Here is a 22,179-nt window from a genome sequence, read left to right on the forward strand (position 1 = left end):
CAGCCATTCAGAAAAGCTCTGGCAGGATCTACTATATCTAAACATATGCATTCCCTTTGACCAAGCAATTCCATTCCTGGACACATACCCACTGGAAATGCCAACATATATTCTCCAAGAGACATGGCCAAAAATGTTCATAGCTGTACTCTTCCTAGGAGTCCCAAACCAGAAACCACCCAAACGCCCACTAACAACCGAATGGATAGACTGTATTATATTCACCCACAGTCATAGCAGTGCTATCCCTAAGAGCCCATCTCAGCTGCTATACTCTTAGCCCATCTCAGCCGCTATAACAAAAGACCAGAGTCTGAGTGGCTCATAAACAGCAGAAATTTATTTCTCACAGTTCTGAAGGCTGGGAAGTCCAAGATCAAGGCTCCAGCAGATTTGGTGTCTGGTTAGGGCCTGCCTTCTCTTTCACAGATGGCACCTTCTTGCTGTCTTCACATGGCAGAAGGGGCTCAATAGCTCTCTGGGATCTCTTTTAAAAGTGCACCGATCTCACTCCTGAGGGTTCCACCCTCATGACCCAATTACATCCTGAAGGCCCCACCTCTTAATTACATCACCTTGGGTTTTAGGATTTCAACATAGGGATTTTGGGGGGGACACAAACACTTGGACCATAGCAAGCCCCAAACTGGAAACTACCCAAATGTACACTGTTATGGGCTAAACTGTGTCGTCTAAAAATTCCTGTGTTGAAGTCCTAACCCCCAGAGCCTCATGATGTGACTATATTTTGAAACCAGGCCTTTAAAGAGGTATTTAAGGTAAAATGAAGTCATTACGATGAATCTTAACCCAGTATGACTGGTGCCCACATAAGAAGAGGAGATGAGGACATAGACACACACAGAGGGATGACCATGTGAGGACACAGGGAGAAGATAGCCAAGAACTTGCTTTTTTCCCCTCTTTCTCTGCTTTCTACCATGTGAGGATACAGTAAGAAGGTGGCCATCTGCAAACCAAGAAGAGAGCCCACACCAGACACTGAACCTGCCAGTGCCTTCATCTTGGACCTCCCAGCCTCCAGAACTGTGAGCTATACACGTTTGTTGTTTAAGCCACACAGTCTATGGCATGTTTGCTGTAGGTAGCAGCTGAAGGTGCTATATAAGACACAAATACAATCGTATTAGCAAACTAATACACTCACTAATAGCAGAATGGATTGTGATATCTATACATCATCATAGCAGCACTATTTGTAATAGTCCCAAACTGAAAACTACCCAGGCCCCCATCAATAGAAGAATGGATAGATTGGGGTATATCAAAGTGATGGAATGCCATGCAGCAATGAGAATAAAATGATCAATGGCAGCATGCAACAACTATGAGTCTCACTCATACAATGTTGAGCAAAAGATGACAGACACAAAAGGGCTGATCTGCACCATGCCATTTACATAAAGTCCAAAACAGGTAAAATGTTCTGTTGGGATAGAAGTCAGAAAGGTACTACTCTTGGAGGGATGGTGTCCAGAGCGGGGATATGTGTTGCCTACAGCACTGAGAATGTTTTGTTTCTTGATCTGGGTGCTGGTGACAGCGGTATACTCAATGTGTGGAAAGTCATCAAGCTATACGCTATGTGTACTTTTCTATCTGTATAGTATATACTTTTCTGTCTGTATAGTATATACATGTATATGTATATACATGAAAAGTTAAAAGATGACATTCATTCCCAAGATAAGACTTTTTTTTTTAAGACAAGTCAAGTGTAAATAGACTTTAGCATGATATAATTTAGTCTTCCAGGCTTCTTCCCTCTAGCCATGCCGGTTTCCTAGAAGTTACACACAGACTATCAGAAACCACTAAAGGAGTCTAAATGAAACACAGGATTTTCATAGCAATTACTAGAAATTCACTCTAAATTCTGTATATTCATTGAAAATATAGGCCGGGCATGGTGGTTCATACCTGTAATCCTAGCATTTTGGAACACCAAGGTGAGCGGATTGTTTGAAACCAGGAGTTCAAGACCAGTCTGGGTAACATGGTGAAATCCCATTTCTAGCAATAATAATAATAATACAAAACAGAGCTGGGCATGGTGATGTGTGCCTGTAGTCCCAGCTACTTGGGAGGCTGAGGTGGGAGGATCATCTGAGCCCAGGAGGTAAAGGCTGCAGTGAGCCATGATTGTGCTACTCCACTGCAGCCTAGGCAATAGAGTAAGACCCTGTCTCAGAAAAAGAAGAAAGAAGGAGAAGAAAATATATAGCATTTCCCTCTTTCTTACCTTCCAACAATATTACTGAGGTTTTTTTATGGATTAAATAAAGTCAATAATTCAATAATGTTCTTCCCAATAGTTTCATCACAGTTTTCATTCACCGGTTGCCACAATATATTAGCATGTATGTTTTAAGGTGACTGCAATATTCCCATTAATACCATTAATACAACATTTACCTTCACAGAAAAGGTGGGTGTTTGCTATTATGGTGGGCCCTAAGTTCGGGGAGATAGGCACATAAGCAGAGAATGTCCATCCAAAGGGCTCTGTGTGGTGATGTCCCCTCACCTGGGAAAGTGTGATCTCTCCTCTCATGAGCCGGGTAGTGGCACCCTCCGGGCCCCCTTTATGGAAAGCATCATTCAGAAGGCCTCTGGAAAACACAAAGAACATCAGGAACATTCTGTGGATTTCGTCATGGCAGCACATGGAAACAGACGCTGTTCATATTCATTGAGAAAATATAGGCTGGGCCACTAGAAAGGCATACTGCCAGGAACCGGAAAATGCAAACGCAGTTCAAATTGGGATCTTTGTCCACAAGGACCCAATCAGCTGAGGATATGAGACCATACAGTAAATCACAATGTGTTCCACGGAGAAGCTGCTCATGGGAAACCACCTGATAGCAGCTTCAACCAGAGGTGCTTCCTACTTTACCATTTAAGGGTCAGAACCAAGAGTGGGCACATGGCCATTACTGTCCTCGTGTGCACCAGGCATGGTCTGGAAGAACTTTTTCATGAGTTCACCTTCTTCAAAAAGAATGGAATATGTTTTTTTCTGGTTTTGATTCTGCCTGTCTAGTTTCTATTTTATCTTAATCTCATCTTCTAACCTTTAAAAAGTTTCCTGTATTAGTCTGTTCTCACACTGCTATAAAGAAGTACCTCAGATCAGGTAATTTATAAAGAAAAGAGATTTAATTGGTTCATGGTTCTGAAGGCTGTAGAGGAAGCATGGCTGGGGAGGCCTCAGGGAACTCACAATCATGGTGGAAGGTGAAGGGGAAGCAAGGCACGTCTTACATGGTTGGAGCAGGAGGAAGAGAGAGAGGGGAGAAGTGCTACACGCTTTTATAAACTAGATCTCATGAGAACTCACCATCACGAGAACAGCAAGGAGGAAATCCACCCCCATGATCCAATCACCTCCCACCAACTCCCTCCTCCAACATTAGGGATTACAGCTGGACATGAGATTGGCGTGGGGACACAAATTCAAACCATATCAATGTGTTAAGTTGTGTGCCCCCATCCCAAATACATACATTGAAGTTCTAACTTCCAATACCTCAGGATGTGACTGTATTTGAAGAGTGGGTCTTTAAGGGGTAATTTAAGTTAAATAAGATCATACAGGTGGGCTCTAATCCAACAACAGGACTGGTGCCCTTATAAGAAGATTAGGACACAGACACACACAGAGGGTCAACCATGTGAGGACACAGGGAGAAGAACACTGTTAACAAGCCAAGGAGAGAGGCCTCAGAAGGAACCAACCCTGCTGACATCTTGATCTTGGACTTCCAGCCTCTAGAGCTGTGAGAGAAAACATTTCTATTGTTGCCATGCAGTCTATGTTTGCTGTTATAGCAGCCCCCGTAAATAAATACACTGAGTAACAGAACAAATGTATTTATGTGTACAAATGCATTTGTTCTGTTACTCATGTCTGGAAAGTAATTTTAACTGGCTTGCCAATTCCAGATGAATTCCAGTTGAATTGGCAAGCCAGTTAAAATAACCAGCCCTGAGTAACAGAACAAATATCCCCATCCCGGGAGCTTTATTTTTGATAATAGTCAAGTATACCCTTTATCAGACAGCCTCTTGCAGGTAACAGTGGTCAGCTCTGGACCAACTATAAGGAGACGTATACCTAATATCTGTGGCCTTGCTCAACTTTTCAATGTCAGCAATGGTTTGCCCATACCTTTGCCAACAGTTTTTGGTTTTTTAAAACAGCTTTCTTAAGGTATAATTACTGCTATGGTTTGAACATTTGTCTCCTCTGAAGCTCATGTTGAAATTTAATCCCCATTGTGGCAATATTGAGAGGTGGGCCTTTAAGAAGTGACTGGGTCATGAGGGCTCCACGTTCATGGATGGATTAATTCATCCATGGGATAATGGGTTAATGAGTTAATGGGTTATCATGGGATTGGGACTAGTGGCTTCACAAGAAGTGGAAGTAAGGCCTGAGCTAGCACAGTGAGCCCCCTCACCATATGATGCCCTGTGCTACCTTGAGACTCTGCAGAGAGTCCCTACCAGCAAGAATGCCCTCACTAGATGCAACCCCTCAACCTTGGAATTCTCAGCCTCCATAACTGTAAGAAATAAATTCCTTTTCTTTATAAATTACCCAGTTTCAGATATCGTGTTGTAAGCAACAGAAAATGGACTAAGACAATTACATAGCATTAAATTTATATATTATGATGATTCAATGATTTGCAGTAAATTTACAGTTGTGTAAGCATCACCACATTCCAATTTTAGAACATTTCCACCTTCTCCAAAAGACTCCTGGTCCCTTTCAGTATCTGCTCCTCAGTATTAAGAAGCAATGTAATAGTCAACTTAACAATCCTATTGAGCATCTTAGGTATGCGAGGCATTGTACTACGTGCTGTGATGCAAAAGTGGAAAAATATGATGCTATTCATAGGAAGCTCACAGAAGAACAAGGGAGGCAAAGTATAAACAAATAACTATAACACACTAGGTGAGTGGGAAAAGAAGGGGAAAATTAGTCCTTCTTCCTGTAGAATGGCAGATGATAAAAGAAGAGGAACTAAGGAAAGAATATAACTACAAGCAAGACGATACCACTGAATCTATAAAACAAGGGCAGGTGGTCATTAAAAAAAAAGCAACCTGATACAACAAGAACATTCTTGGTATTGGAAAACATGAATTCCCAATTTTAAGGATGCTTAATGAAGGCAGTGAACAGTAAAATGGCTTTCATAGAAAATGAAATTGTTGAATCAAAGGACAAGGAATGCTCTCTTTGGCCTTTGTTACAAGCAGGCTTTAAAAAAAAGGGAACTAGGAAGGGGTGGATGGAAAGTTATCTGACAGGAATTCTCGCTGGTTTACAGAAACAATATTGGTTAGTGATTGGCTAGGTGGCAGGCCACGTTTCCATTAGCAACCAGAACAGTCAGTTTCCTTGAACCCTTTACTATAATTTTGATGAATGCATAAGTTAAACAAAGAATTGGAGAAACTAGTGCCTGAGTATGAGGGGTAGGTTGTGAAAAGAAACCCATAAAGATCCCGCCAGGGTTTTTTCAGACCCCAAAGTCTGACTGAATAATAATAGCATTCTTACACATACACCTCCTATCAGGGTCCACTAAGATTAAGAAACTGTCCAAGACTCTCGGGAAAGCTTTCCAGACCCTACATCCTAAAAATTAGATAGCGATTGAATGAAACACTCCTGCTTGTAGGTACAATCCCACACATAGCATGGAGCTTAAAATGTATATAAGCACTAGAAAAAAACTTGCAACTTTGAGCCTGGTGAGTTACTCCAACCTTCTCCCATAACAGGTTGCAGAAATAAACTCCCTTCTTTCCCAGTCTTGTCTGCATCTTGTTATTGGACCATGGGAACAAGCAGCTGGACCTCATTCTGTTCAGGAACAGCTACACATTTGTGGAAGTTGATCATCTGAATTGATCCTATACTCAACTAAAACAGAGTGGAGAAACCAAGGGGAAAAAACATCCAAGGTTCAAAACATTGTTCCAAGAATGTAATTCTGAGAAAAAGAGAAAGGAAGAAACCAGTCAGGCAGACAGTTAGGGTGTGTCCTCCGTTAAATTATTTCAAACAAAAGTGCAGCCAGTGAAATAAAGTTGTAAGCACAGATAACGGAACTTGCCTAAGACATACCCACAGCCGCACAGATAAGAAAGGTTATACAGGTGACTTGGCCAGATATCCCCGCAATGGAAAATTCCATCCCCTGACACATGCACAGTAAGGGCAACAAAGCAAAATGGAGTAACTCAAGCTAAGAGCCCGCAGCTGTACTAGGAGGATGGGGTGGAACTACCAGAAATGCACACCTTATGCAAATGAGATGCCCAGCCCCATATGGATTTCTTACAAAAACCTCTCTATCCAAACTGTGAATCAGCAACCCATTTTTCCAGGACCCCTCTCTGTGGCAGACAGCTTTCTTCTTTCACTTACTAAACTTCTTTCCTTTGTTAAACTTTGGCTCTAACCTCACCCTTGGTGTCCATATTCCTTAACTTTGGTTGTCAGAAAAAGGACTCAGGGTACCACCTCAGCTAACAAGAAGATCGCTACATTGTGATGCACTGGTGAGACTGTAACAATTCTCTGCAAGCCCAACTACTAGAACTGCTTGTTCTAACTGGAAACCAGTTTTAACTCTAGCTTCTCAGATAATTTGCTACAACTCTAGGACCAATTTTTCCCATGGCTGTTGCTCACCAATCAGAGCTTGGCAGCTCCCCAAACTCTTAGAGTGCCAATGAACTTTCTCAAAGAGCAATTCACACCATTTCTCCTTTTTCATAAAACCTCTAACTTTGTCTTTGTTCTTGGGACATAGCAAAGACCACCAGATCTGCATGTGTGCCCCAAATTGCAACTCTTTCTTCCCAAATAAAACATTAAATTTAGAGATTAATCTCTACATCTCTATTTTGACTTTGACACACTGTTGAATTATAGGGTGTGAGTTATGGTGTCCAGTGTATGGCATTTTATGGCTACTTGGCTTCAGTTAGTCTACAGCCTACCTAGCCAATGACTTCAAGAAGTAATTAGCTAAAGGCAGAGAGTGAGCTGTGTAAAGCAAACTAAATATGGCCTGAGAAGGACTCTGTACTTCTATATTTGAGTCCTTGTAGACGAACTGCAACCTAACTTAATAGGTAGACAAGACTGAAACCCTAACTTAGGAGTAGCACCTGTAACAATAGCTGAATCTTGGCCAATCCGAGTGGCTGTACGTCAACCATTCATACACTGCTGAGTGTTCAAACTGTGTTCAAATAAGGCAAATGCTGAGCTGTAACTAATCCAGCTATTCTGTACCTCACTTCCAGTTTCCGTAGGTCATTTCCGTTTTTTGTCTGTAAATCTTCTTCTACCACCTGGCTGCATGGAAGTCTCTGTGAATCTGCTGTGATTCTGGCGGCTGCCCAACTCGCAAATCATTCATTGTGAGACCTGAGGCCAGCTGGACTTCTGGGGACACGGGGAACTTTCCTGTCTTACAAGAGGATTGTAAAATGTACCAATCAGCACTCTGTAAAATGCACCAATCAGTGCTCTGTAAAACGCACCAATCAGTGCTCTGTACAATGCACCAATCAGCAGGATTCTAAAAGTAGCGGGGAAGATTGAAAAAAGGGCACTCTGATAGGACAGAAACGGACATGGGAGGGGACAATAAGAGAATGAAAGCTGGCAACCCCAGCCAGCAGTGGCAACCTGCTTGTGTCCCCTTCTACACTGTGGAAGTTTTGTCCTTTTGCTCTTCACAATAAACCTTGCTACCGCTCACTCTTTGGGTCTGTGCCATCTTTAAGAGTGGTAACACTCACCGCAAATGTCCGCGGCTTCATTCTTGAAGTCAGCAAGATCACGAACCCACCAGCAGGAACCAACTCCCGACGTATCTTGGTGGCTCGTCTAGGATATCACCATGCAGTAAGTACCATCAGACCTCTTTTGCTTGCTATTCTGTCCTATTTTTCCTTAGAATTCAGGGGCTAAACACCAGGCACCTGTCATCCAGTTAAAAGCAAGCAGCGTGGCTGTCAGACTAAAGACATGGGTGACAGGCTTTCTGGGAAAGGCAAGGGTGCAGGTTTTCGAGAATGCATTGGTAAGGGCCACTAAATCTGACTTTCACTAAATCCGACCTTCCTCGGTCCTCTTTGTGGTCTGGAAGGAAAACAAGTGTTTCTGCTGCTGCTTCGGTGAGTGCAACTATTTGGAAGAGCAGGGGTCAGGGACCTTTGCAGGTTCTTGGGTGGGGTGGGCGTGGGGAGCAGACCAAAACTGCAGGCGGTATTTTACTTTCAGATGAGAAACACTCAGGCATCAACAAGCTCACCCTTGAAATACATCCTAAGCCATTGGGACTAATTTGACCTGCAAACTCTGAAAAAGAAGCAGCTTATTTTTTTTCTGCACTATGGCCTGGCCCCAATATTCTCTCTCTGATGGGGAAAATTGTTCACCTGAGGGAAGTATAAATTACAATACTATCCTGGGGCTTGACCTTTTCTGTAAGAGGGAAGGCAAATGGAGTTAAATACCTTATGTCCAGGCTTTCTTTTCATTAAAGGATAATCCACAACTACGCAAAACTTGCAATTACATTCCACAGGAGGAGCTCTCAGCTTACCTCCATATCCTAGCCTCCCTACAGCTCCTCTTCCTGTTAATGATAAGCCTCCTCTAATCTCCCCCACCCAGAAGGAAACAAGCAAAGAAATCTCCAAGGGACCATAAAACCGCCGGGCTATCGGTTATGTCCTCTTCAAGCTGTAGGGGGAGGGGAATTTGGCCCAACCTGGGTACATGTCCTCTTCTCCCTCTCTGATTTAAAGCAGATCAAGGTAGACCTGGGGAAGTTTTCAGATGATCCTGATAGGTATACAGATGTCCTACAGGGACTAGGGCAAACCTTTGACCTCACTTGGAGAGATGTCATGCTATTGTTAGATCAAACCCTGCCCTTTAATGAAAAGAATGCAGTTTTAGCTGCAGCCTGAGAGTTTGAAGATACCTGATATCTTAGTCAAGTAAATGACAGAATGACAGCTGAAGAAAGGGACAAATTCCCTACCGGTCAGTAAGCCGTCCCCAGTATGGATCCCCACTGGGTCCTAGACTCAGATCATGGGGACTGGAGTTGCAAACATCTGTTAACCTGTGTTCTAAGAGGACTAAAGAGAATTAGGAAAAAGCCTATGAATTATTAAATGATGTCCACCATAACTCAGGGAAAGGAAGCAAATCCTACCTTCCTTGAGCAGCTAGGGGAGGCCTTAAGAAAATATACTCCCCTGTCACCCGACCCCCTTGAGGGTCAATTGATCCTAAAAGATAAGTTTATTGCCCACTCAGCCGCAGATATCAGGAGAAAGCTCCAAAAGCTACCCTTGGGCCCTGAACAAAATTTGGAGGCATTATTAAACTGGCACCCCCAGTGTTCTATAATAGGGACCAAGAGGAACAGGCCAAAAAGGAAAAGTGAGATGAGAGAAAGGCTGCAGCCTTAGTCATGGCCCTCAGACACACAAACCTTGGTGGTTCAGAGAAGACAGAAAATGGAGCAGGCCAATCACCCAGTAGGGCTTGTTATCAGTGTGGTTTGCAAGGACACTTTAAAAAATATTGTCCAACAAGAAACAAGCTGCTCCCTCACCCACGTCCACTATGCCAAGGCAATCACTGGAAGGCACACTGCCCCAGAGGACAAAGGTTCTCAGGGCCAGAAGCCCCCAACCAGATGATCCAACAACAGGACTGAGGGTGCCTGGGGCAAGCACCAGCTCATGTCATCACCCTCACTGAGCCCCGGGTAAGTTTAACCATTGAGGGCCAGGAAATTGACTTCCTCCTGGACACAGGTGCAGCCTTCTCAGTGTTAATCTCCTGCCCCAGATGGCTGTCCTCAAGGTCCTTTACCATCCAAGGAATCATGGCACAGCCTATAACCAAGTATTTCTCCCACCTTCTCAGTTGTAATTGGGAGACTTTTCTCTTTTCACACGCCTTTCTTATTATGCCTGAAAGTCCCACACCCTTATTAGGGAGGGACATATTAACCAAAGCTAGATGTATTATCTATATAAATATGGGGAACAAGTTACCCATTTGTTGTCCCCTGCATGAGGAGGGAATCAACCCTGAAGTCTGGGCATTGGAAGGACAATTTGGAAGGGCAGAAAATGCCCGTCCAGTCCAAATCAGACTAAAAGACCCCATCGCTTTTCCTTATCAAAGGCAATATCTCTTAAGGCATGAAGCTCATAAAGGATTACAGGATGTTTTTAGACATTTAAAAGTTCAAGGCTTAGTAAGAAAATGCCGCAGTCCCTGCAACACGCCAATTCTAGGAGTACAAAAACCAAATGTTCAGTGGAGACTAGTACAAGATCTTAGACTCATCAATGAGGCAGTAATTCCTCTATATCCAGCTGTACCCAACCCCTATACCCTGCTCTCTTAAATACCAGAGGAAGCAGAATGGTTCATTGTTCTGGACCTCAAGGATGCCTTCTTCTGTATTCCCCTGCACTCTGACTCCCAGTTTCTCTTTGCCTTTGAAGATCCCACAGACCACACATCCCAACTTACATGGACAGTCTTGCCTCAAGGGTTTAGGGACAGTCCTCATCTGTTTGGTCAGGCACTGGCCCAAGATCTAGGCCACTTCTCAAGTTGAGGCACTCTGGTCCTTCAGTATGTGGATGATTTACTTACGGTTACCAGTTTGGAAGCCTCATGCCAGCAGACTACTCTAGATCTCTTGAACTTTCTAGCTAATCAAGGGTACACGGCATCTAAATTGAAGGCCCAGCTCTGCCTACAACAAATCAAATATCTAGGCCTAATCTTAGCCAGCGGAACCAGTGCTCTCAGCAAAGAGCGAATACAACCTATACTGCCTTATCCTTGCCCTAAGACATTAAAACAGTTGCGGGGGTTCCTTGGGATCACCAGCTTTTGCCGACTATGGATTCCTGGATACAGCGAGATGGCCAGGTCACTCTTTAATCAAGGAGACCCAGAGGGCAAGTACTCATCTAGTAGAATGGGAACCAGAAGCAGAAACAGCCTTCAAAACCTTAAAACAGGCCCTAGTACAAGCTCCAGATTTAAGGCTTCCCAAAGGACAAGACTTCTCTTTATATATCACAGAGAGAGTGGGAATAGCTCTTAGAGTCCTTACTCAGACTCATGGGACAACCCCACAACCAGTGGCATACGTAAGTAAGGAAATTGATGTAGTGGCAAAAGGCTGGCCTCACTGTTTATGGGTAGTTGTGGCAGTGGCCATCTTAGTATCAGAAGCTATCAAAATAATACAAAGAAAGGATCTCACCGTCTGGACTACTCATGATGTAAATGGCATACTAGGTGCCAAAGGAAATTTATCGCTATCAGACAACTGCCTGCTTAGATACCAGGCGCTACTCCTTGAGGGACTGGTGCTTCAAATATGCACGTGTGTGACCCTGAACCCTGCTACTTTTCTCCCAGAGGATGGGGAACCAATCAAGCATGACTGCCAACAAATTGTAGCCCAGACTTATGCCAGCGAAGAGGATCTCTTAGAAGTCCCCTTAGCTAATCCTGACCTTAACCTATATACTGATGGAAGTCCATTTGTGGAGAATGAGATACGAAGGGCAGGTTATGCCATAGTTAGTGATGTAACAGTACTTGAAAGTAAGCCTCTTCCCCCAGGGACCAGTGCCCAGTTAGCAGAACTCGTGGCACTTACCCGAGCCTTAGAACTGGGAAAGAAAAAAAAACGTGTATACAGATAGCAAGTATGCTTATCTAATCCTACGTGCCCATGCTGCAATATGGAAAGAAAGGGAGTTCCTAACCTCTGGGGAAACCCCCATTAAATACCACAAGGAAATCATGGAGTTATTGCATGTAGTGCAAAAACCCAAGGAGGTGGCAGTCTTACACTGCCAAAGCCATCAAAAAGGTGAAGGAGAAAAGGCAGAAGGAAACAGGCAGACGCTGAGGCCAAAACTGCTGCCAGGTGGAACCTCCCATTAGAAATACCTAGGAAGGACCCTTGGTATGGAACAAGGCTCTCCAAAAGATTAAGCCCCATTATTCCCCAACCAAAACAGAATGAGGACTTTCACGGGGGCATAGTTTTCTCACCTCTAGGTGGTTAACGACAGAAGAGGGAAAGGTACTCATACCCAAAGCCAGCCAGTGGAAAATACTTATGAACCTCCATCAAACTTTTCATATGGGTATTGAGAACACTCATCAAAAGGTCAAATCCCTATTTACAGGGCCAAATCTCCTCCAGACTGTCCAACAAGTAGTCAAAACCTGTGAGGTGTGCCAAAGGAATAATCCCTTGGTCCATCATAAGGCCCCTCGAGGACTAGCAGTTAGACTTCACCCATATGCCTAAGTCAAGGGGATTTCAATACTTGTTGGTCTGTGTTGATACTTTTACAAATTGGATAGAAGCCTTCCCCTGAAAGACAGAGAAGGCTCAAGAAGTAGTTAAAGTCCTAATTCATGAAATAATTCCTAGATTTGGGCTTCCCCAAAGCTTACAAAGCGACAATGGTCCGGCTTTTAAAGCCACGGTAACTCAGGGAATTTCCAGGGTGCTAGGGAGACAATATCACCTTCACTGTGCCAGGAGACCACAATCTTCAGGAAAAGCCCACACAAGACCCTGTAACCATGAATACCATCTTAACTTTCCAAGCCCCTTTATGCATCCAATGCAACCTGTTACCAGGCCTGCCCCTGGGGCACCTACTATCCCATCAGTGTAATTACACCCTATAACTTCAAGCCCCAACTGATCATACCAACTCCCGAGTCACCCAAACAGCTCCATTCAGATGGCTTGTCTGCTTCTCAGGGCCCCCAAAAATCATCACCTCCTCCCTGCTTAACAAACAGTCCAGGTTTTGTAATGGCAAACATACTCCCTGCATGACCATTCACCCCTGGACCCCCTGCAGCAGCGCCCCCACCACTAGTGAATGCCTTCGTATCCCTCTTTCAATTACTCTCTTGAATGGTTCCTAGTAGACACAAAACGTTTTTTTCTCCAATGGGAAAACAGAACACAGGGAGCCACTCAGTTTGTTCCCAACACCCCTTTCCAGCCGCTCACGGGAGCTACCTTGGCAAGTACTCTAGGAGTGTAGGAAAACGAAAACAACAAACTCACCTACCTTTTTAACATACACAACCAGTGTCTACCCAGCCAAGGCATATTCTTATGTGGAACTTCAACCTATATCTGCCTCCCCACCAACTGGACAGGCACCTGCACCTTAGTCTTCCTAAGTCCCAACACTGACATTGCCCCAGGAAATCAGACCCTATCAGTACCCCTCAAAGCTCAAGTCTGTCAGCACAGGGCCATACAACTAATACCCCTACTTATAGGGCTAGGAATGGCCACTGCTACAGGAACCAGTATAGCCAGTTTATTTCATTATCCTAATACCACACACTCTGAAAGGATTCCTCAGGCAGTTTGCAAGAAATAAATCTATCCTTACTCTACAATCCCAAATAGACTCTTTGGCAGCAGTGACTCTCCAAAACCGCGGAGGCCTAGACCTCCTCACTGCTGAGAAAGTAGGACTTTGCACCTTCTTAGGGGAAGAGTGTTGTTTTCACACTAACCAGTCAGGGATAGTAGAAGACACCCCTTGGCATTTACAGGAAAAGGCTTCTGAAATCAGACAAGGCCTTTCAAACTCTTATACCAACCTCTGGAGTTGGGTGACATGGCTTCTCCCCTTTCTAGGTCCCGTGACAGCCATCTTGCTATTACTCGCCTTCAGTCCCTGTATTTTTAACCTCCTTGTCAAATTTGTTTCTTCCAGGATCGAGACCATCAAGCTACAGATGGTCTTACAAACGGAATCCCAAATGAGCTCAACTCACAACTTCTACCAAGGACCCTGGACCAACCCACTGGCCCTTTGGCTGGCCTAGAGAATTCCCCTCTGCAGGACACTACAACTGCAGGGCCCCTTCTTTGCCCCTATTCAGCAGGAAGTAGTTAGAGCAGTCACCCAGTTCCCAATAGCAGGTGGTGTGTCCTGTAAGGAGGGGGGATTGAGAGGTGAGGCCAGCTGGACTTCCTTGGTTGAGTGGGGACTTGGGGAAATTTCCTGTCTTACAAGAGGATTATAAAATGCACCAATCAGCGCTCTGTAAAATGCACCAATCAGTGCTCTGTAAAACGCACCAATCAGCAGGATTCTAAAAGTAGCTAATCACAGGGAGGATTGAAAAAAGGGCACTCTGATAGGACACAAATGGAACATGGGCGGGGAGAATAAGGGAATAAAAGCTGGCCACCCCAGCCAGTAGAGGCAGCCTGCTCAGGTCCCCTTCCATGCTGTGGAAGCTTTGTCCTTTCCCTCTTCACAATAAACCTTGCTACCACTCACTCTTTGGATCCGTGCCATCTTTAAAAGCTGTAACACTCACCACAAAGGTCCATGGCTCCATTCCTGAAGTCAGCGAGACCACGAACCCACCGGTAGGAACCAACTCTGGACACAACTACAGCCTCGAACTCCTGGGCTCAAGCAATCCTCCTGCCTTAGCCTCCCAAGTAGCTGGGGCTACATGCATGCACTAATGTCTAGCTAATTTTATTTTTATTTTTGGAAAGACATGGTCTTGCTATTTTGCCCAGGCTGGTCTTGAACTCTCAGCCTCAAGTGATCCTCCTGCCTTAGCCTCCCAAAGCACAGAGATTACAGGCCTTTCCCTCAAGCTACTTGCCATCTCATCTTCCTTACTATATTAAAAGCAAAGGCTCCAGACACGGACTGCTGAGGTTGGATTTCTGGCTCTGCTCTTTAACAGCTATGCGATCTGGAAAGCTGGTTTCTTTCTGTGCCTCAGTTTCCTCATATGTAAAAGGAGGATATGAACAATGGCTTCCATGCCTGGTCTTCTTTTTTCACTTTATAAATAAGTGTACTTCTTTCTGAATGTAGGAATAATACATTGTTTGTTAATTTAAAAGTTGGAAACTACAAAAAAAAAAGAGAGAGAGAGAAAGAAAATCATTACATTATTCCTCATCCCATTTGATGTACTTTGGCCTACTTCTTCCACGCATTTTTCTGCATGTACCTTTTTTCCATAGTTGAAACCATATTGTATAAACAGCTTCAGATTCTGGTGGGCTGCTTTTTTCATGTAGTAGAACAAGTATTTTCCCAAGTCCCTGAACTCTCACTCTGCACACCCCATCTACCATTTCCCAGTGATGTGGCTTTGGGCAGTTGCTGCAGTTTGCTATTACACAAGTAAACCTGCAACCCACACCTGGGGAGAGAACTTTCTTCTCTCCTGAATCTCAGCGCGCATGTTTAAGCGCCTCACCATTAGACAGGACGCAGCAGCAGTAGAAAGCTCCGTAACTCCTCTCCCTTTTGGAAAAGTTCACAGAGAGCAATTTTGGAGTCCTTAGCAAGGTTTAATTATGAACGTTTAGAAAGACAACGGATCGCCTCATCCGCACTGGGACTTTAGGGCCAGGTCTTCAGTTTCATGATTCGCATGAATCGCAGGGCTCCGGTACAGGAGCCATCTGAAAGCAGGGCTGCAAGCCCAGCCCGGCCTGCCTCCTGAGGCCCCGACCCATTGCGGCGGTGGCGCTGGGCCCCCTTACCTGGGCAGCGCCAGGGCCTCCTCCGTGCGGCCGAGGACGCCGAAGACCGCTGGCAGCGCCAGCACCCCGTCAAGGTCGAATACCGCCGCGCGCAGCGCCATGGCGGCGGGTCTGCAGCCTCGCACCCGGACACGCAGCTCACCCGGGTCCGGAGCGCAGGACCCGCCCAACTTGGCCCGGCTCTGCCCCGCCCCTGCCCTGGCCCCGTCTCCTCCCCAAGCCGCCTTAACCTGGCTCCGCCCCCTGCCCGGGTTAAGGCTGGACTCTGTCCGGCCGAGAAAGAGGCAGGGGGAGGGGCATGGGAAAGGGAGTCAGAGGGAGAGGTAGAGGAGACCAGGAAGGCGGGGACCCCAGGCTAGAATCTCGCCTCCGGTTGTAATACCTTCTACTGTCCCAAAGGAAAGTCCAAAGTCTCATATGCCCCCTCCCCACGCCCCTGCAGTAACTGCTTGAAGAGGCAAACCCAGGCCCGGGCCTTCCTGGACGGGCTGACATCTCCCTGCGAAGTTGCCAGACTTGGAATGCCTGGAAAAGAGGCCACAGACCGTGTGTGTGTGTGTGTGTGTGTGTGTGTGTGTGTGTGTGTGTGTGTGCAGACCGTGTGTGTGTGTGTGTGTCTGTGTGTGTGTGTGTGCAGACCGTGTGTGTGTGTGTGTGTGTGTGCAGACCGTGTGTGTGTGTGTGTGTGTGTGTGTGTGTGTCAGCACATCCAGTGGCTTTTCTAGATTCAGAACATAAGACCATGACTTCCAGATTCAAAACATAAGACCCTGTTGGGGTGGCAGGGAGGGGGCATATCCAGTGACTTTCCTAGATTCAGAACAAAGGATCACAGATCCCTCACTATCCTGACCACTCCTCTAGGCACGCTCTTCTTTGCCAAGGCAAATGTGTTTCTAGAATAAAATGTGATGTTCCAGCTATGGTGTGCCAGGCCAGAATACTTCGATTTCAACCTCTTGTGGAATGAGGCTTAGAAGGACTAACTGTATGCTATTATTTTCCTTTTGTACATGCTACTTGTAATAATTCTGTCTAAAAATGTGCGAGGTTTGTTTTTAATCACCGATTTCCACACTACTGGCTCATTTATATTCCTAGAAAAACTAGAACTTTGGCTGGGAGTCCTTGAGCTGTTGTAGTGCAGCTCCATGAATTAAAAACCATGTCTTTGGTGAAGACCAAACAGAGTGAGTGAGGTCTCCAACAGCGGAGAATTTACTCTTGAATGTGTCTCTGTGGATTTATCCAACATACCCTCTACCACGGAGCTTCAAGAACCTCGTGAGAGGTTGTCAGATACGTCACTGTAACTGGGAGGTCTACAACAGTCTCTGGATCTAGCAATCAACAACAGGATTGACCAGAGCCGTGGGTTTCCTCTGGGCTGTTTGCTCTTGGCAAGCTATGCTGTTGCTTCCTTCTCTAGCTTGGTAACCTCTTCTAGGCTCCTGCCTGGAGCAGTTATTAGTGTGTTCTGAGATTCTTGTCAAAGAAGCAGAGAGTGGCCAACACTGCCAAATGTTACAGGAAGAACTGAAAAAAAAAAAACTGTCCAATTTTGAATTTGGATGACACTGGATGTTTCAGAACAATTTTTGTGGGCCCTTTGTGGTAGGAGCTAGATTACTCTGGATTTGAAGACTGAAAGATTGGCAGAGAATGGAATACAGTAAGCTAGTTCTCATGAAGTTAGTTGATCTCAAAGGTATAATTGAATTTAAAAAATAGAAAGCAAATTGCAGCCTGACCTATATAGTATGAAACCTCTTAAATCTCCAGATTGGGCATGGTGGCACACACCTGTAATCCCAGCACTTTGGGAGGCTGAGGTGGGAGAATTGCTTGAGGCCAGGAGTTAGAGACAAGCCTGGGCAACAAGACAAGACCTCCTTTCTATAAAAAATAAAAATAAAATATTAGCTACGCATGGTGATGAATGCCAGTAGTCTCTGCTATTCAGGAGGCTGAGGTGGGAAGATCACTTTAGCCCAGAAAGTGGAGGCTGCAGTGAGCCATGACTGTGCCACTGCACTCCAGCCTGAGTGACAGAGCAAGACTCTACCTCCAAAAAAGAGAAAAAAAAATTAAATCTCCAGCTTAGAGTTTCCTCTGGGCTCCAGACTTGCCAATTTCTTACTCAACATCTTACTCAACGTCAATCCAACTTCTTACTCAGTATCTTCTCTTGAGTGTCTAACAGGCATCTCAAATTTATCATGGCTAAAACGGAACTCTTGCTCCATTTCTACTTCCCACGTCTGTTCCTCCTAGTGTACTCCCTATCTTACAAACTGGCATCCCCATTGACTCAGTGGCTCAGTCCCGAGACCACAGAGTTGCTTCCAGATCCCTGGCTCCCAGCCAAACCATATGTTCGTGTTTCTAGTGGTGGGCCGCTGATTGAGGCAGAGATATGGTTCTATGGTGATGTTTTCTGGGAGTCCTTCCTAAAGGCCCAGTCTGGAGCTCACTCCTCCATTCTGTTCAAAGATTTTGTAGGTTTGTAGTCTCTCATCTTAAATCCCTTTCTTCTCTTTCTGTTTAAAATAGCTACAGTGATTTCTGTAGCCTGCATCTGAATTCTGCATCTAGCACAGTATTGCTTATGAATACATAAGTATATTTATACAAGCAATAAAGTGTAGAGGAACAACATACCTACGGAACTAGATTTCATAAAGCCCCCCTTTGAGACAAAAAATTTAAAAACGTAGAAATATGAGTTTTACTTCCCTCTTTGGTTAAGAGAAAGCCATGAAGCTATCACATGAACTTTTATTTATTCAGGAGCGATTAACCTGTAAATAGCTCTAGTGTGGAATGTTTTATAATGCCTTGTGAGTTATAGAACTTTCTGGATGAATTGCTTAGGCAAAGATTAAAGGTTTTGATTGCATTTCACTGCACTTTGCCCTTTTTCATGGGTCGTGCTTTTCCTGTGTTTTCTGCTACTAAGGTAGAGAGATAAGTGCTTACCCAGCAGGGCTATGGGAACTGGGTGGCTTTTTGAAATGTAAATCCTAACCCCTGTGTCTTCTAATTTTAATATTTATGAAATATGTTTTAGGTGATAGCATGAATCATAAAAGATAGCTAATGTAGTAGTGAAAAATTATAAATTACACCTGATTTCAATCACTAAATTCATAATGAACGTACAGTGACCTCATTAAGGTTTATTTTGGGTTTCCTGCCATTCCTATGCCTTCCCTCGCTTCCTGCTAGTCCTTGATTGTCCAACCCTATTTTGTAAAATCTATTTAACCACTAGGGTTTGAGAGGGAAGAATTTACACTGCTGCTTCTCTCTACTGTAGATACTTTAATCAAATTCAAAGTAAAGCTACCTCTGGCAGTTTTCTAAAACTACAAACCACTTGAAATTTTGTCCTTTTTTCAATGCAGTAAATGAACGAGTGTCTTTAATTCCATCAACAAATATGTATCAAGCACATTCTATGTGCCAGGCACTGTTCTAGGTACTTGGAATCAATTGTTAAATAGATCAGACAAATATAGGGGCCATCAAGGATCTTCCATTTTAGTGGAATAATGAATTCAAATAGTAGTGGCTCGTGGCTTCTGGGGCAGTGAAAAGAATGAGATCAAAAGAATGAGATTGGGAATAGTGGTGGTGGCTACTTGTCATTTTTCTTATTTGTCATTTTCCAGCTTCCCAACATCTATAACATTTTCTTACATACAGAAAATTCCACCTGGGCATGGTGGCTCACGCCTGTAATCCCAGCACTTTGGGAGACTGAGGCGGATGGGTCACCCAAGGTCAAGAGTTGGAGACCAGCCTGGCCAACATGGGGAAACCCCATCCCTACTAAAAACACAAAAATTATCTGGGCATGGTGGCACACACCTGTAATCCCAGCTACTTGGGAGACTGAGGCAGGAGAATTGCTTGAACCCAGGAGGCAGAGGTTGCAGTGAGCCAAGATCATGCCACTACACTCCAGCCTGGGAAACAGAGCAAGATTCTGTCTCAGAAAAGAAAAGAAAACAAAAGAAAAGAAGAGAAGAGAGAAGAGAAAGAGAGAAAGAGAGAGAGAGAAAGAAAGAAAAAGGAAGGAAGGAAGGAAGGAAGGAAGGAAGGAAGGAAGGAAGGAAGGAAGGAAGGAAGGAAGGAAGAGAAAAGAGAAAATTCCACCTGGCAGTGATGAAGTTCTGCTTCAGAGATACACAACATCCTTTGAACATCTTCTATTTTGATAGTTCTCAGTGTTTGAGAGCTACTACTGTTTTGAGTTCTACCCTCTCACAGTAGAATCCACAAACAACATGTTGTCCAGGCACCCTTAATGCTGGCCAGGTGCACGGGCTCTGCCAATTGGGGCACACACTCGCCAGGGATTTGGAGATGGAGATGGGCAGCCCAAAGCCACAGCTGTGTGCGCGGGAACTTTCTTTCAGCAAAGGCAGAAGCAGCAGCCTCTAGTTTTTCTGGGGAGGCTGTGATGGAGCTTCTCCACTCTGGTCCTGAGTGTACTTGGTGCCCGCGCTGGGACACAGCGGTAGCTTTCTTAAAATTGCACTAAGGGTGGCCTGCGGTCACTGTGCTGTTCTTGGCTATATAGTTTCCAAAACTGCATCTCTTGTCCTCCCTGAGATTCTGTGAGCTGTTAATGTCCTATAATAAGCCCCTTTCTGCTTATATGACCCAGAGGAAGCTCTGTGGTTGTAATAAAAACCCGATAACGCATGCCCGCCTCATGAATGTTGGTAGAAGGAAGAACTGCATGCACTGTAGAATTTGGAAATGCCGTGTGCCCACTCCCCAGCCTGCTTGGAAGTGAGGATGAAGGCCCATGAGTTCGACTCAGCAACTCAGGCGCACCAGCCCAGCCTTTTACAGTGGGAGCAGGTGAGGGAAACAGGCCAGAGGAGAAGGGTGTTGGTCGGTGGTTTGAAGGGCAGCAGCAGCAGCGGCCAGGGTCCCCGGCTGGCAGGGATGGTGCAGGCCCTGAGGTCCTCAGCACCCAGCTACAGCAGTGGTGTCTTCACAAGTCCATTTCTGTGCTATGAATTTGGCAATGGCCTTGCTCTTGTTTTCCAGGCTTAGTTCTCCAAGCTCCCAAGGGCCCTCACCGATATCCTGTCCTTAGATGCTGTGCTTACGTCAGTCAGAGTAGACACTTCTCACTCTTCACCAACTCCAAAAACTCTTCTACTGTGCCATCTGGAACTTTCTGGAACTTGGGAATATCATCAGCAAAATTCACCATTTCCTCAACTTCTTTTCCATTCTCTTCCCCTCCTGCTGTACCTGAAATCTGGCTCTGCCCTGAGGAACCTGCTTCCACTTCAGTCTTTTTTTTTTTTTTTTTTTGAGATGGAGTATCAGTGTGTTACCCAGGCTGGAGTGCACTGGCATGATCCTAGCTCACTGTAGAGAGCAGCAGGAGGCAGCCAAACGCCTGGGCAGATAGGAGCGGGTCCCTGGTGAAGCCCCAACTCCAAGCCGAAGACAGTTTAAAGCCTCAGCACCAAACTACAAGTTAAATCCCCAGACCGGATTTGTCTTCCTGTTAGGCACACCTTCCTCTGACTGTTCCCACCCTGCACCTATTAGACATATACCTACCCTTTCCTAATTTGTTTTCTACACTGTCATGCCCACCTTTGAGTGGTGTCTTCACTTTACCCTTTTTTGTATACTCACAAACCAATCAGCATGCACTCCCCATTCTGAGTCCATAAAAGGCCCCAGACCCAGCCACACGAGGGACTTTCCCACCTTTGGGTAGGGGGACCACCCCTGTGTCCCCTCTCTCCTGAAAGCTGTTTCATCACTCAATAAGATTCTTCTCCACCCTTCTCACCCCTCAATGTCCAGCATATCCTCATTCTTTTTGGGTGCAGTACAAGAGCTTGGGAACCACCAAACATGGGTACAAGCTATAACACAGGCAAGCTGGGGCACGCCAGCTTAGCCAGCGGGGCCTGGGTGGGGTGTCACTGGCAGGAAGTCCCCAGCTTGCAAAGTGATCAAGAAGAAAAATCCTACATCACTGTAACCTCAAACTCCTGAACTTAAGCGATCCTCCCACTGTAGCCTCCTGAATAGCTCAGACCACAAGCATTAGCCATTGTGCTTGGCTAATTTTTAAATTTTTTGTAGAGATGGGGTCTTGTTGTGTTGCTCAGGCTGGTTTCAAACTCCTGGCTTCAAGCTCCTGCCTCGGCTTCCTAAAGTGTTGGGATGACAGGTGTGAACCACCATGCCTGACCCCCACGGCACGCCTGGCCCCCACAGCAGTCTTTGCAAATGCTCAGTGTTCTCTCCTCTCCTCCCCTGTGCCACTGGGCAAGGACAGGAAGCTATGCTTCTTGGCCCTCATCACAGCTCCTGAATTGTCCCTGAAGACCCACTAATTCTACTATTCTTCTCTAATCTGTTTTCTCTCCTAATCTCCTAGAAGACTATGTAAGCTCCCTTCTCTGCTTGCATCTCCAATACTCTC

The 22,179-nt window shown here is 45.1% G+C and overlaps 1 protein-coding gene across 1 annotated transcript in view; it reads right to left on the reverse strand.

The window, feature by feature from the left end:
- LOC105482015 (epoxide hydrolase 2) overlaps positions 1-15,859 on the reverse strand; it is a 57,429-nt gene extending 41,570 nt beyond the window's left edge. The window contains exons 1-2 of the mRNA XM_011741858.2: positions 15,705-15,859; positions 2,549-2,633 (exon numbers count right to left, since the gene is read on the reverse strand). Coding sequence (XP_011740160.2) covers positions 2,549-2,633; positions 15,705-15,805 — 186 coding nt within the window. The 5' untranslated portion in view covers positions 15,806-15,859. The remainder of the gene's footprint in view (positions 1-2,548; positions 2,634-15,704) is intronic.
- Between the last annotated feature and the right edge of the window lie 6,320 nt (positions 15,860-22,179).

Source organism: Macaca nemestrina, chromosome 8, assembly GCF_043159975.1.
Source record: "Macaca nemestrina isolate mMacNem1 chromosome 8, mMacNem.hap1, whole genome shotgun sequence".
In the NCBI taxonomy this organism is placed as follows: domain Eukaryota; kingdom Metazoa; phylum Chordata; class Mammalia; order Primates; family Cercopithecidae; genus Macaca; species Macaca nemestrina.